This window comes from Calonectris borealis, chromosome 4, assembly GCF_964195595.1.
Source record: "Calonectris borealis chromosome 4, bCalBor7.hap1.2, whole genome shotgun sequence".
Taxonomy (NCBI): Eukaryota; Metazoa; Chordata; class Aves; order Procellariiformes; family Procellariidae; genus Calonectris; species Calonectris borealis.
In genome coordinates, this window is record NC_134315.1 from 26,452,557 (window position 1) to 26,465,302 (window position 12,746).

A 12,746-nucleotide genomic window follows, 5' to 3' on the forward strand; every position below is an offset into this window, starting at 1 on the left:
TGCAATAGTAATAAGCATAGGCAATACACTACTGTAAAATTCTAAAGGGTTTTGTTTTGTATCTATGCAAAGAATTCAGGCTATAGGTCTACTACAAATAAAAGTATCACATGTAGTCATGATGTTCCTGAGTATGGCATTATCTATTATTCTAAGACTGTTTATCTTCCCAGTGCTGAAATTATAGCTAAGAACTTATTTAGGAGATCAAGAAGCAAGTAGGAAAGGGGACAATTCTCCACAAAGGAAAAATGCATTATGTTCCCACTCCCTTAGCCTGCAGTTCCGTAAAGAAATTTTGCCAGAGTTCTAATTAAATTTAATTTAATTAAGTTAATTAAGTTTTTAATATTAGGCGCTTTTTCTGTGTCCACTGCAATTTCAGATTCTAAGTCATTTATTACGTTCCTATTTATTACATTCAGCTAACTGCTATATCCATAATAAAAGGTTTTTTTGTTTGCAATAACCTGCTGATCAGAACATTCACATAAGAAAAGGGAGGTCTGTGTAAATTCCTGGCCAGAGGGGATTTAAAGCCTGCTCTGCATCCTTTAACCAGCAATCTGAAAATCTGTGCAGAGCCATTTTCTTTCTTCCTGTTGATGCTGAAAGATGGAAATGCAAAAGACATGGGACTGAAGGAAAGAAGTCAAATGGAAGCTTATGTACTCTAGGTGTTAGGAAGCTTGTTTGGAAGAGCACAAATCCTGGTTTGCAGACATTTTTTATCTTGAGGCTTACTTATCTTTGTACTTCTTCTCCATATGGCTTAATAATACTTCCTTTCTTTCACAGTTTGTATTGCCTTAGTTTGTAAATCCTTCACTGCAGCCTTTTTTTTGTTTTAGCTACATGTTTATAAAAGTTTAACACGAAGTGTCTTTCTAAAAAGTCAAAATATATAAAAAAGCAGTTCTGTGATCGCTTTATGTTAAAAAGGTACTATTGCTACTAACTGTGGTTGTTTTGAAAAATTTTACTAAAGGGTTTATTTTAATCATCATTTCAGTGTCAGGAGCAGCAAACAAATTTTGAAAGGTTTGATTTCCCTGGAAGAGAGCTATAATTGGAAATCATTTTAACATAAACATACTGCATGTATTTTTAGGTATTGCTTGCTTTTAAACAAATTTTAATTTAAATAAATACAGATATATTAGTAGTGTGGGATAGTACCACTTTCATATATTCTTTTTGTTACTGACATGCTTTGTTATAAAGAATAGAAATTAGCTGAAGCCACCAATGTATGAGGTGGTTCATACTAGGATGCATGAACTATTCAGTATCACCTTACAACTTCAGTGAATGCTATTAGTGAGTTCCCTAGGACTATTTTCAGCTGTTACACAGCCACAAACAAGGAGTTGCCTAGGAAGTGTCCCTTTTATCTTCAAGATGTTAAGAAGCTTCATGTTATTCTGTCAGGTGAATCAGGTTGGGAGATACTAAATCTATATATTGCCAGGTTTGACAGCTATCATCATTTTACATAATAATTGCTTTGCATTGCTGACTAGATGATGCAGCTTGTGGCAATTCCAACAAGTACAATTTAATTCAGGCATGCCACCCGTGCTTACACATATTTTACTGGCTCTCAGTAAAAAACTCTTCAAAATAAGTTATGCTGTTGTGGTAGATCTTCCTATTTTTAGATCAGTACAAACCACAGAAATTAAAGACATCAGTAGCATTGGAACCTCCTGTAAGAACAGGGAGATATACTGAAACACCCAGATTTTGTCAGTATTTAGCCCACAGCTAGTGAGTGTTTTTCCAGAAAGATTAATTGTTCAGGCATGTTATGATCTCCCAGATGAAAAAATCTGGTATTCATGTGTTCCTTTTTCTGTACATTTTCCTGTGCACTGAAGAAGAGCAGCCAACCTACTGCATATAATTCAGTAGCCAAATTCTTGTAATCTTATCTATGCAGAATTTAGTATTTGGCAGCAGCTGGTAATTAGGTAGGGAGGAGAGTAAAAGTAAATATGTTCGATACCCACAGTCGAACAATGCAATGCCAACTGTATTAAGGCTTTTTCTTGATTTTTTTTTTTTAATACTGTTAAGAGGCCTCTCTAATGTCAATATATACTCATTTCATAGGCATTTTAGCTGGCCAATTATGAAACAAATATTCCCTCTTAGGGGAAAAAAGACTACAAACTCAGAATATAAAAACCATAGCTTTCTTCAGTTTCTAAACTGAGGAAAGGGAGTATTTTGTAGCATCAGTAGTTCCCAGTGAACTCTTGATATGGATGAATATGTTAATTTTAATGATTAATAAATAACACAGATTCTTCTTATGTTACATACTAACAGAGCCATGATGGCTCTTTTTAACAGGGAGATTGTGGATATAAGTGTAGTTTTTATAGTCATTGCACAGATTTTCTTTTGAAAAATCATACTTGTCACTTAGCTCTTTTAGAACTTTTTTAGCAAAAAGGTCAAATATGGATGGGGAAAGTCTTCTGTGGATTCTTCAGTTATATGAAGATATTAGCTGCTTCACGTTGCATAATCTGTATGTAGGAATGCAGTTTAATTTCAGACAATCCAAAAAAAGTTTGAAAGAAAAATCAGTTACTAGCTATGAGATGAAAAGATCAATGAACAAGTGGGTGTCAAATGGCATGAGTAAAGTAGCAATTGATTTTTATTGACTAGTGGGAAAAACTTAGGACAAGAAAAGGCCAACTGGCTGAAAGTCTGCCTTTGTTTTCTTTTATGCTAGCTCAGAGTCACCTTGATGCATTGTCACTATCTTTTCATCCCCTTTCTTTCTTTGAAAGAACTTTTTTTTCTAAATTAGTTGAATTAAGAGAAAAGTGTGGATGCCTGTTCTAAGGCTTTTCATTGTGAACATGCTGCTTGGCTAAAATTATTACAAAATTGTTATCAGTATAACTTATGCTTTGGCATATTACTTGTATTAATCTGCTCCTGGGCTGCACATTCTGTTTCGGCATATGCAAGTCACTCTCTGGAAAGCACTTAACACTGTAAAGCATGTATACCTTCTCATGAATCCAAACACAAGTTTGCAAAAATAGTAAATGGATTGCATTTTAAATTTCTAATAACTTCTTTTGGAGGACTTTGAGACTGGAAATTACAGGGAGAAATTTGCTGATATCAAACAGCTGGTAGAAGGTGTTTGTGTGGAGCCTCAGGTTATTATTTGGCATTTCTTCAACACTTCTTGCTAAGATATGTACAGTCCAGCCATTTTCTAAGTAATAGTGCAGCTAACTAAACCCAAAGCTGTGTTAAGATTAGGTTTTAGGTTCTGTTTCCCATTGCAGAGACCTTTCTTTTTCAAGCTCTGTTCTTCTGTGTAGAAGTTCAAGTCAGTATTGCCAGAGGTGAATATTTTAAGTTGTTTGTTTTGCTTTTTTTTTTTAAATTCTGAATTGGACCTGCAGAAATACTTGGGTTTTTCAAATCCGTGCATCTACACACTTTCCCTTCCAATGAGAACCCCTATTTTGTACATACAAATCTGATCTTGTCATCTCATTCTAGCATCAAAAGCAGTTGCAGAAACTCTCCCTTGATGCTTACATGAATGTACTCTAATTTCACTAAACTTCTACAGATGTCTAGGAGGCAGTACTTTCATTCAACTGCAGGTTGAATTAAACCTAAGGTTAAAATGCCTAGAAGTGATGCCTGGGTGCTACCTTGGCAGAATGGTCTAATTTTTCTCAGCAAGTCAGCCACAGACTAAATCTCATATTTCAAGAACAACATGTTCTTTAAAAGAACAGAACTTTATTTCTCATTACAAAACCTCACTTGTAATAAAACTTCGTTCCGTAATCATACAAGATGTTAAAATAAAATTAATCTTTTCCCCCATATGCTTGTAACCCAACTCTGTTGCCTCAGCAACTAGAAAAAAAGGATTACCCTACTGTAAGCCTGACCAAATGGTCAATGGTCAGAAAATCAGCAAGAAAAAAGTATTGAAATTAGTCAACAATTTATTACTTTGCAGTTAATTAACTAAGAGACAGTTCTTTGTAGTTCATGATTTTGCGTATGTACCTGCAAATCCTCCCCATTAATACATGTTTAGACTTAGTCCTAAGCACTGGTTCTCACCTTTTCAATTAATTTTACTCTGTTTTGTGGTTCCTGACCTCTGTCATCTTAACAAGCCAATATAATGATTCAGCACAGAATAAACTGACATTTTGTGAAGTATTAGATTCATTGAATGTATGCAGATGGACTGTGTAGTGTATTTGTGGTAGGCTTGATTCTTGGGCTTGCTGTTTGTATAGGTCAGTACATATGAAGTGTATTTATATTTGAATTCCCTGTGAGCAAGGCAACAGTGAACTGCTGCAGCACAAAAATTAATCCAAACCACAGGGCTGTTCCTGCAGGTCTCTTAGAGAAGAGACCAGGAGACCTTATGAATAGTTATGGTAGGTTTCATTCAACAAAACTATGGGTTGAATATTCCTGCTCCACGTTATTTCCTTTCTTTTTCACTGTAGTCCTGTGAACACATACTGAGACATCAAAATCATTGCACATTTTGTGGAGTGGCATTGTTACACGTTCTCAGCGTTTTACTCTCGGTAATCCAAAGAAATGTCTGTTGTGTACTAACATGTTCACTTACTCAGTATCTTAAAATACTCACAATTGTTAATAAAAGGCTAAATACATACCCACAAAAGAGATTACTCTGTCTGTACCATCTCCATGTTTACTGTGCTTAGTTCTGTTATCAGTTTTAGTAAATGAATGCATATGTGTGCACCAAGAGTAAAAACATTTTAAAGCACTTTGAAAAGGACTAGTAAGTCATTCTTTCATGTTTAAAAAAGTAACTGACATAATATAAATGGGAGTCAATTCATTTTTTTTTATATCCATAATGTATATTTATATTCCATTTCCAATTTATGTGTTTTTTGTGGGTTGTTTCTATGTTGGCTATTAAAAGTCATTGAGCTTTGAAAGGGTAATTCATTTACTTCAGCAGCAAATGTAGATTCAGTAACAGTACTTCATTATTCATAGAGGGGAACTAGAGCATGGAGCAGTTTGTCAATTTTAAAATGTTTTTCTCAGTACAGTGTTTCTTCAAAGGGCAAAGTAATGAATCATAAATTAACAAACATCAGGTTGACTCAGGTTTTTTTTCTTTTCTGCTTTGTCCCTCTCCTTTTTTCCTGCATGATGTGCTCAGATTGGTTCTCTCCTCTGTTTCGGACTACTTTGCGGCAATGTTCACTAATGACGTAAGGGAAGCAAGACAGGAAGAAATCAAGATGGAAGGTGTAGAGCCAAATGCATTGTGGGCTCTGGTTCAATATGCATATACAGGTAATTAGAATGGAAATGGGAATTTCATCTAATGAATTGTCCTCCTGTGAACATTATATTCCATTACTAGATTTCAAATGCTCTTTAGAAATTATTATTCACGTTATAAATTATAAATAAATAAAAAGGAATCATCATTGCCGTTACCTGAGGCAACCTGGTAGGATATAGTTTCTCTGATAATACTATATTCACTTAGTTAACAAATTCTGTGAATATTTTAAATGTATCACAACTGACAAAAAAAGGAATCTTATTAGGATTCCCTTTCCTTACATCATTATAGGTACTAATTTTGAAAAGCTGGTTATCTGTTGCTGACGGTGATGTTTGCTAAGCCTTATATTCTGTCATATAATCTGTAAGTGATTCTGTTGCCTCTGAGTTTTAGGGAATTTAACAAATGATAAGAGCAAACTAATGTGATCTCCTTTTTAATGTTACTAGGTCGCCTTGAATTAAAAGAAGATAACATTGAGTGCCTGTTGTCTACAGCTTGCCTTCTTCAGCTCTCTCAGGTTGTAGAAGCATGCTGTAAATTCCTAATGAAGCAGCTTCACCCATCCAATTGCCTTGGAATCCGATCTTTCGCTGACGCGCAGGGTTGCACTGACTTGCACAAGGTGGCTCACAATTATACTATGGTATGTTGTTATTTTAAATATCATTTGCTTTATTTAGTAAGGAAAATACAGAATGTTTTCCTGAATAAAATACTCATGTTTTTCCGCCAGAAAGCCTTGATCATTTTCCAAGCAAGAATGCACATATGTTCCCATGACGAGAAATGACAAAATAACTATAAAGTTGCTGGTTTAGAGTTGGAAGGAAATAGGCAAGCATTAATGGTTCCCTGTAACAGTAATGGGATTGTGTGATATGCATTTAATAAAATCATTCAAAAGCTTGTTCTTATTTCAAAAACTACAAACTTAACAGTGGGCAAGCTGCCATCATCTAGTCCAAAATAACACATTACTAAATGAAACTGTAGAATTCTTGTTTTGTAATGAGCTGGAGTAATCGGGTTCTAAGTTATACTTGGGTTATGAATGTGGGCATTCATCAATATAGATTCTGCATTATTCTTAATTTTTTAGTAATGGGATGTCAGGATGGCATCCAACAACTTAATCTTAGGCTAGGCAATATGTGACTAAATACAAATTTGCCAATGATATTTTCAGAGTTAATTTATGGAAAGACTGACCTGCGAACTTAATTAAACTTCATCTTCTTAATAGTCATCCTTTTATTTTAATGTAAAACATTCTTCTTTTTCTTCTCACAAGCATATTTTAGTAATGTTATCAGCAGAAGGCGGCAGGGGAATTATCTCTGAGGCAAATCAGTTCATCTGTTCTTTGCAGTTTTGTGAGGCATTTTTCTCTCTTCTTGATGAAATTTCGCCTGTGTAAGCTCTTGGGACCTGAATGAGGGCATGTAGATACTGCATAAGAGGTGTGGGAATGAAGATAGTACTTAATTTGCTTATGTGGCATGGCATTGCATTCCCGTTAAGCTATTGGCTTAGATCCAAGAGGTGTAATTTCTGTCTTGTAATTAGTATTAGATATCCATGGCTTTTCCCCTTGCTGCCTTAGTTTTTGCTGGTTTAAAAACTTCTTTTTTTTTTTTTTAATTATTTCTTCTTGGCTTAAAATAGCTTAGTATGTTTAACAATTTAAAATAGCTCTTTTTTTTTAATATGATACAATGTTCTTCCTCAGTGAGTGGATCTCTGGTGTATTTAAAATCATGTACACACTGAAATTTACCAAAACAGGTCAATAAATAGTGTGCAGATTGTAACTTACATGTTTCTATTCTTGAGCTTCATTATTGCTCAATCAAAAATAAGGAGACTGCAATTAGGTAGACAGTTGGGTGAAACAGTAAGGATAAATGTGGCTTATGCCTTTGAGGAATATTAGAATTAATGTTGCGCGAGACAGCAATACAAAAAGTATGCAAAAAGACAAAAAGAGAACCTCCCTCCTCTGATCTATTTGTTCTTTCTCAGAATAAGCATATATTTTGGTCTGTGCTATTGTCCTGTCCCTTATAAGTGGACTGCCAAGATCAGAACGGTAATAAATGTTAGACTAATGCATCTTTAAAGATGGACGTTAGGGATTACAGTCTTACTATTTTGACTGGCAATTCATGACTTGTGGCGGAGAGGGGCTGTGAACTTTCTAAAAGCCATTCTTTTACAGCACCTATCTTTCTTTTGTTCAGACCACAGGAAAATAGTTGTATGCCTTTTGGCCTTTGTTTACTTCAGTGGCAAAGTTGTTGCTTTTAAGGCCTCGATGTGGCTGAAATTTAAATTAGGTGGATTTTAAAAAGCCATTTTCAAAACTAATTAGTTGTGCTAGATGGATTCTTCCCAAGGCCTCTTTTAATGTTGTTTAGTTCCAACAGAGACATGAAATTGAATTTTAGTAAGAATGAGTAATAGAGAAGCAGCTTCTTTAGTTTGAAATGAATGTTGCTATGGAAACTGCATAGAAATGTGTAGTCCAATTGAATCTTCAATTAAAATAAATCCCTGAGTAATTTCATTTGTTTAAAAGCTGTTTGAAAAAAGAACATGTTCAACAGTAGTAAGTGCTAGCCACTTGATGCTCTTTCCATTAAGAAGTATTAAAGCATAAGGGTTAAGTGCACCTGTAGCACCTGGAAATTCCTGTTTGTTAAAACAATGAATTATTTTTATGCTGCAGTGGGCAGCATAGAACGATGGGGAATTATACTGACTATAGTACATACTTCTGGCTTTTCCATGTAATTTTGGTTCTTTTAAAGCACTTTAAGTAGAAGGTCATGAACAATATAAAATACTTAAATTTTAATTTGTATACATTACTTTCTGTGAGTTTTTCTTTTCCTTTGGCAGAAAAAGATCAGATTGCCATATAACTGTTTTTCTGCAATTAAAACAACTTCTTGGTTTTAAAGGTTTTTATGACACATGCTATAATTTGATAATCATCTTACCTGCTTCATTAAAATAGTTCTTTACATGAAGACTAGAAATTCAGATGAAATGAGCATTTGGTTGAACTGAAGGACCAATCAGTGAGTTATTCCCATAAGCTTACCTCTGTTAATAGACCTGCTCTGTCTGAATCACGTTCATTAGTGTCATCGGAAAGCATTAGCATGATTTTATGGCATGATTTTAATCGCATAATACAGTGCGATTAAAAAAAAAAATTAATAAGAAGGATTTGAATGCTGCACTTCTTCATATTAAAGATGTAGATGTATGTTATGCTAAAAGGACTTAAGTGTTGCATTACTTTATTGCTTACTGTGTTGACAGTTGATAAGTTGTTTTTTCAGAGGAGAATAATTTTTAATGTTCTCATCAAAACAAGTAAATTTTTGACATTGCAAACTAAAGCTTGAAAAATCTTCAGGATGCATTAAGTGAATCATGAAATAAACTAAAGTGATCAGTAGTGGATTTAACGCTGTATAAAGAGCAACTCTGATTTTAATGCATCAGGGTTTTAAAATATAGTTGACAGAATCATGAGATGTATCTGCGTAAAGGTATCTTAAACGAAGGTTATCCTGTTTATATATAGTATTGGGGTCATACAATTATAGATTTAGGAATTTTATTAGGCTGGCCTGTAGTGTATCTGTTCACTTTAATTCGTAAAGCCTTTTTGCACAAAATGCCTTTTGTGCATTTTTCTTGCTGTCTTTACAAAGTGAAAAGAAACATGCCTTTTGTCATCTTGTTTGTTTGAAACAGTTCATAGTGTACCTTGAATGAAAACCAATAGCTCCTCTTCCACAAAAAAGTAAACTATAGGGAAGTTAATACTTTCCAATGAGAAAAAGCTAGTGTATGTTATTTCCAGAACATGAAATATCTATGGTGAGTAGTGAGGTGTTCTTAGGTAAGTGTCAGTAGCTTCTTCAGTAGCCAGATTTTAACTTTCTTTAATTACAACCAAAAAAGAAAAAGCAGACACTCTAAGCATTATACGTGATAGTGCCTGAGTCAATCCCTGTGCAGATAGCTTTGTAATCTTTGTTGCTCAGCTTTCCATGCTTAAAGCAGAGTGAAAACCCATTTTGATTTTCATCAGAGGTCTTTAGAAGTATGTGAGCAGTGATAAAGTTACAAGATTCAGATAAAGTTAATTTTGGAGTTTGCATGATTTCTGAGCACAGCCAATGGCTGTTTATAAGAAGAAAAACTTAGAGAGGATAGAGTAACAGATTGAGGCCAAGCGTAGAAGCCAGGAATTTTGCAGAAGAATAGATGTGGGACACTTAGTCTTGCTTTCTCTTGTAAGGCAGGAGTTGAGTAACAAAAAATCACTGCAATATGGTGTTTATGATTTGGGAGGAGGAATCAAAGAGGCATAATTTATCTTTTTTTCTTGCAACAGCCAGGACAGTTTGTTCTTTTGATAGGAGGGAGCATGAAAAGGGGAGAAATTTCAGTATTTTTTTGTCCACAAAGGGCCAGATCCAAAGATTGTGTTAGTGCCTAAAACAAGGATTTTATATTCTTGCACTTAAAATTGCAGTCCAAAATGTCCTGCTCAGTAATTATTTGACTTGGAAAATACTCATTCACTTCTCTTCACCTGTGAAAATCCAAGATATTTCTGTCTTTCAAGTTCCCTAAGTTCTGCCTAGCACAATAGATCAGTGCTTTGCCTTGGCAAGCCTAAATAAGTTTCTGCATGCTGCCCAGCCTGTTTTGAAATCCAAAAGAGTCAAGCTACAATAGTTGTACTCTAAACAAACCCTGGGCACACCGAAAGCATTAGGTTGGTTTATCGCTTAACGCAGCAGTCAAAGCTGACTAAAAGTAAAGTAGCTGCTATCTGACATTTATCTGACTATTAATAGTTTACTAGGAGGTCAGATAGCTCAGTTCTTAGTGAATTTATACCTCAGTTGACCAGCTGACAGAAGCAGCCAGTAGACAAAATTACATTCCCTATTTGTTCTCATTCAGATCTTGTGAGTCAAGCACCTCTTGCTTTTTGGCTGCCCAGGTTCAGAGTTTAAACAGAGCCCTGTGGTTAGAGCTGCCTGTTGGGCCACCTCAGTGTACCGTCCTTCTCAGCCTGCTGGTGTTCTCATGCTCTCCAAGGTTCTAATCTTTGACACAGCGTAGAGGGAGACTAACCATCTCTGGGACTGGATTCCACTGTGGGGTTAAGTACCACTCAGAAATAAGCATCATGACATCTTATCTTTTATGTGCTCGTAATATTTTATTGCTCTGTATCAAGTCCGAGGCAGACCTGTGGTTAAGAATATCAGTGTTATTCACTCTGCAGTTGCTGAAGGGTGAATTTAAGGTTATGATGTGAATGAGCAATGCACAGCATTAAGCACGGGGACTACGTGTCCCTGTTTTAGTTAATACATAAACCTCAGGCTACTCGTTTGATAAAGTTTCCAAGCTCTTTGAGGAGCTAATTTTGGGGGTGGGAAACTCTTTTTTTTTTTTTACTTTCAGGACCAGAAAGCAAGGGACTGAAACTGTAGACCGCTTGTTCTCTGAAATATCCTGTTCTTCCACAGAGAGTTCCCATAAGAAGAAGGAAAGAAAAGGCTAATGAGGAGGTTAAGAATGCTAGGAGATACACTGGCTCCTCCTTTTTGTCTTCAGAATCTCTGTCTGTAGAGGAAGAGGAATTGTCAGATTTTGATTATAAAAAACCCCAGACATAGGCCAAAGAGTGGCTGTATTCCCAGTGGAATGCTTTGATACTATGCTCAAAAGGAGTCTCTGCTTTAAAAATAGAATGGGAGCAAGAGGAAGTTGAACTTGTTCCCATCAGAAAGCAATTGTCTGCAAGCAACAAGAAGGAAAATCAGGCTTTTTACACACAACAGCTGTTGAAGTGATGAAATCCAGTTGGAAAAAAGCTTTCCAAAGAGGATCCCTGACTGACTTATGCAAGATCAGCTTGTCGTTGCCTTCAGAGACAAAGGAAACTTTCCATGCAGGTGCTTTCCCCTTCCTCTTCCTGTGATCCGGATAGACAATATGGAAAGTTTAAGGTAGTAAGTGTTGGCTTTTCTCTTTGTCAGTGCTCACTGCCCGTTTACTCAGCAAAATTAAAAGCACAGCTCCAGCTTGCATATTGTCTAGGACAGAGAATCAACAAAAAAGCAGCAGTGGAAAAAATGAACTCAGTGGAATCTGAATTTCTGTGAACTGCATGTTTAAACTCTGGAAATAATTTTGATTGTTTTTCAGCTTCAATTTTACTCCCAAGAATTTGATATCAGAGTAAAATAAATAACAGTGCATGTGTAGTGCTACTGAATATTGGTACAATCTTTTCGCTGTTTTTAATTCCTGAATTTGCTCATTTTCTTAACTTTAATTTTGTAATAGAGAGTTAAACAAATTAAAGAGGAAAAGACAGTTCTATCTCCCTTCTAATCTACTACAGTTTTCACTTGGAAGCACTACTTTTGTGGAGCCAATTGGATCTCTCTAGCAGGAAAGTTTCTCAGATATTAAATTTAAAAATTTCCTTTCCAAATTCTATCCAGGAATACAGTTATGTGCACAGATAACACTTTCAATTCTTTTCCTAATTTCAACTGCAGAGTTAACTGTGGAGTGGAGTCACTTTGATCTTTCCCCTTAGACATCTTATAGCCATCTTATGTATGTGTGGCTTTCATGTAAGGTGGACTGGTTTACTGCTTATTAGTTTTTTCCTCTTTGCTCAGCATTCTTTAATTAGTTAATATTTTTGAAGTACTGAGGTATAGCTTTGAAATTATTAGACTAAGCAATAAAAAGGAAGAAGTGTTACTGTTTTTGCTTTGTTGTCATGATGTTTTTTGCATATGCAATGCCAAACTGTACTATATGTTTTTGTTGCCATTTTATATGCTAAATTCATACCTGTTTTGCAGTGCAGGTCCTGCTTCTGCTCCCAAGTTTCTCCTTGGTTTTTTGACCTAAAAATCCCTCTTTTTTTTTCCTGACATGTATGTGCTTCTAATCCAGAGTTTTTTCATTAGTGTGCAATTCTTTCTTTTTAAGTCATTAAACAAGATACTAAGTAAGGCTAATTTTTATATTAGGCCCAGTTAGACTTCCCTGTCTGTGGATCTAATGCACTTTATCCTCCAGGTGTTTTGGAGGTACATGTGATGGCTGAGCAAAACCAGCATCCTGTTGGCTAGCTATCTAGCAATCAACAGTGCGTTTACTAAATTGACTGTAATACTGTTTTTTTGCCATGAAGTTGCTCTCAGTTTGGAGTATGAGGTTAACTGAGTTTTGAGCTACCAAAATATAAGAACATGTTGTGATTCACAGACTGCTTTTAATTTTCTTTCCTTTGCTGCCTTGTAAAGGTGTGTGGGGA

The 12,746-nt window shown here is 35.4% G+C and overlaps 1 protein-coding gene across 12 annotated transcripts in view; it reads left to right on the plus strand.

The window, feature by feature from the left end:
* KLHL5 (kelch like family member 5) overlaps nucleotides 1–12,746 on the plus strand; it is a 61,726-nt gene that overhangs the window by 33,791 nt on the left and 15,189 nt on the right. For all 12 annotated transcript variants that reach the window (XM_075148924.1, XM_075148925.1, XM_075148920.1 and 9 more), the window contains 2 exons: nucleotides 5,225–5,361; nucleotides 5,809–6,005. In XM_075148924.1, coding sequence (XP_075005025.1) covers nucleotides 5,225–5,361; nucleotides 5,809–6,005 — 334 coding nt within the window. The remainder of the gene's footprint in view (nucleotides 1–5,224; nucleotides 5,362–5,808; nucleotides 6,006–12,746) is intronic.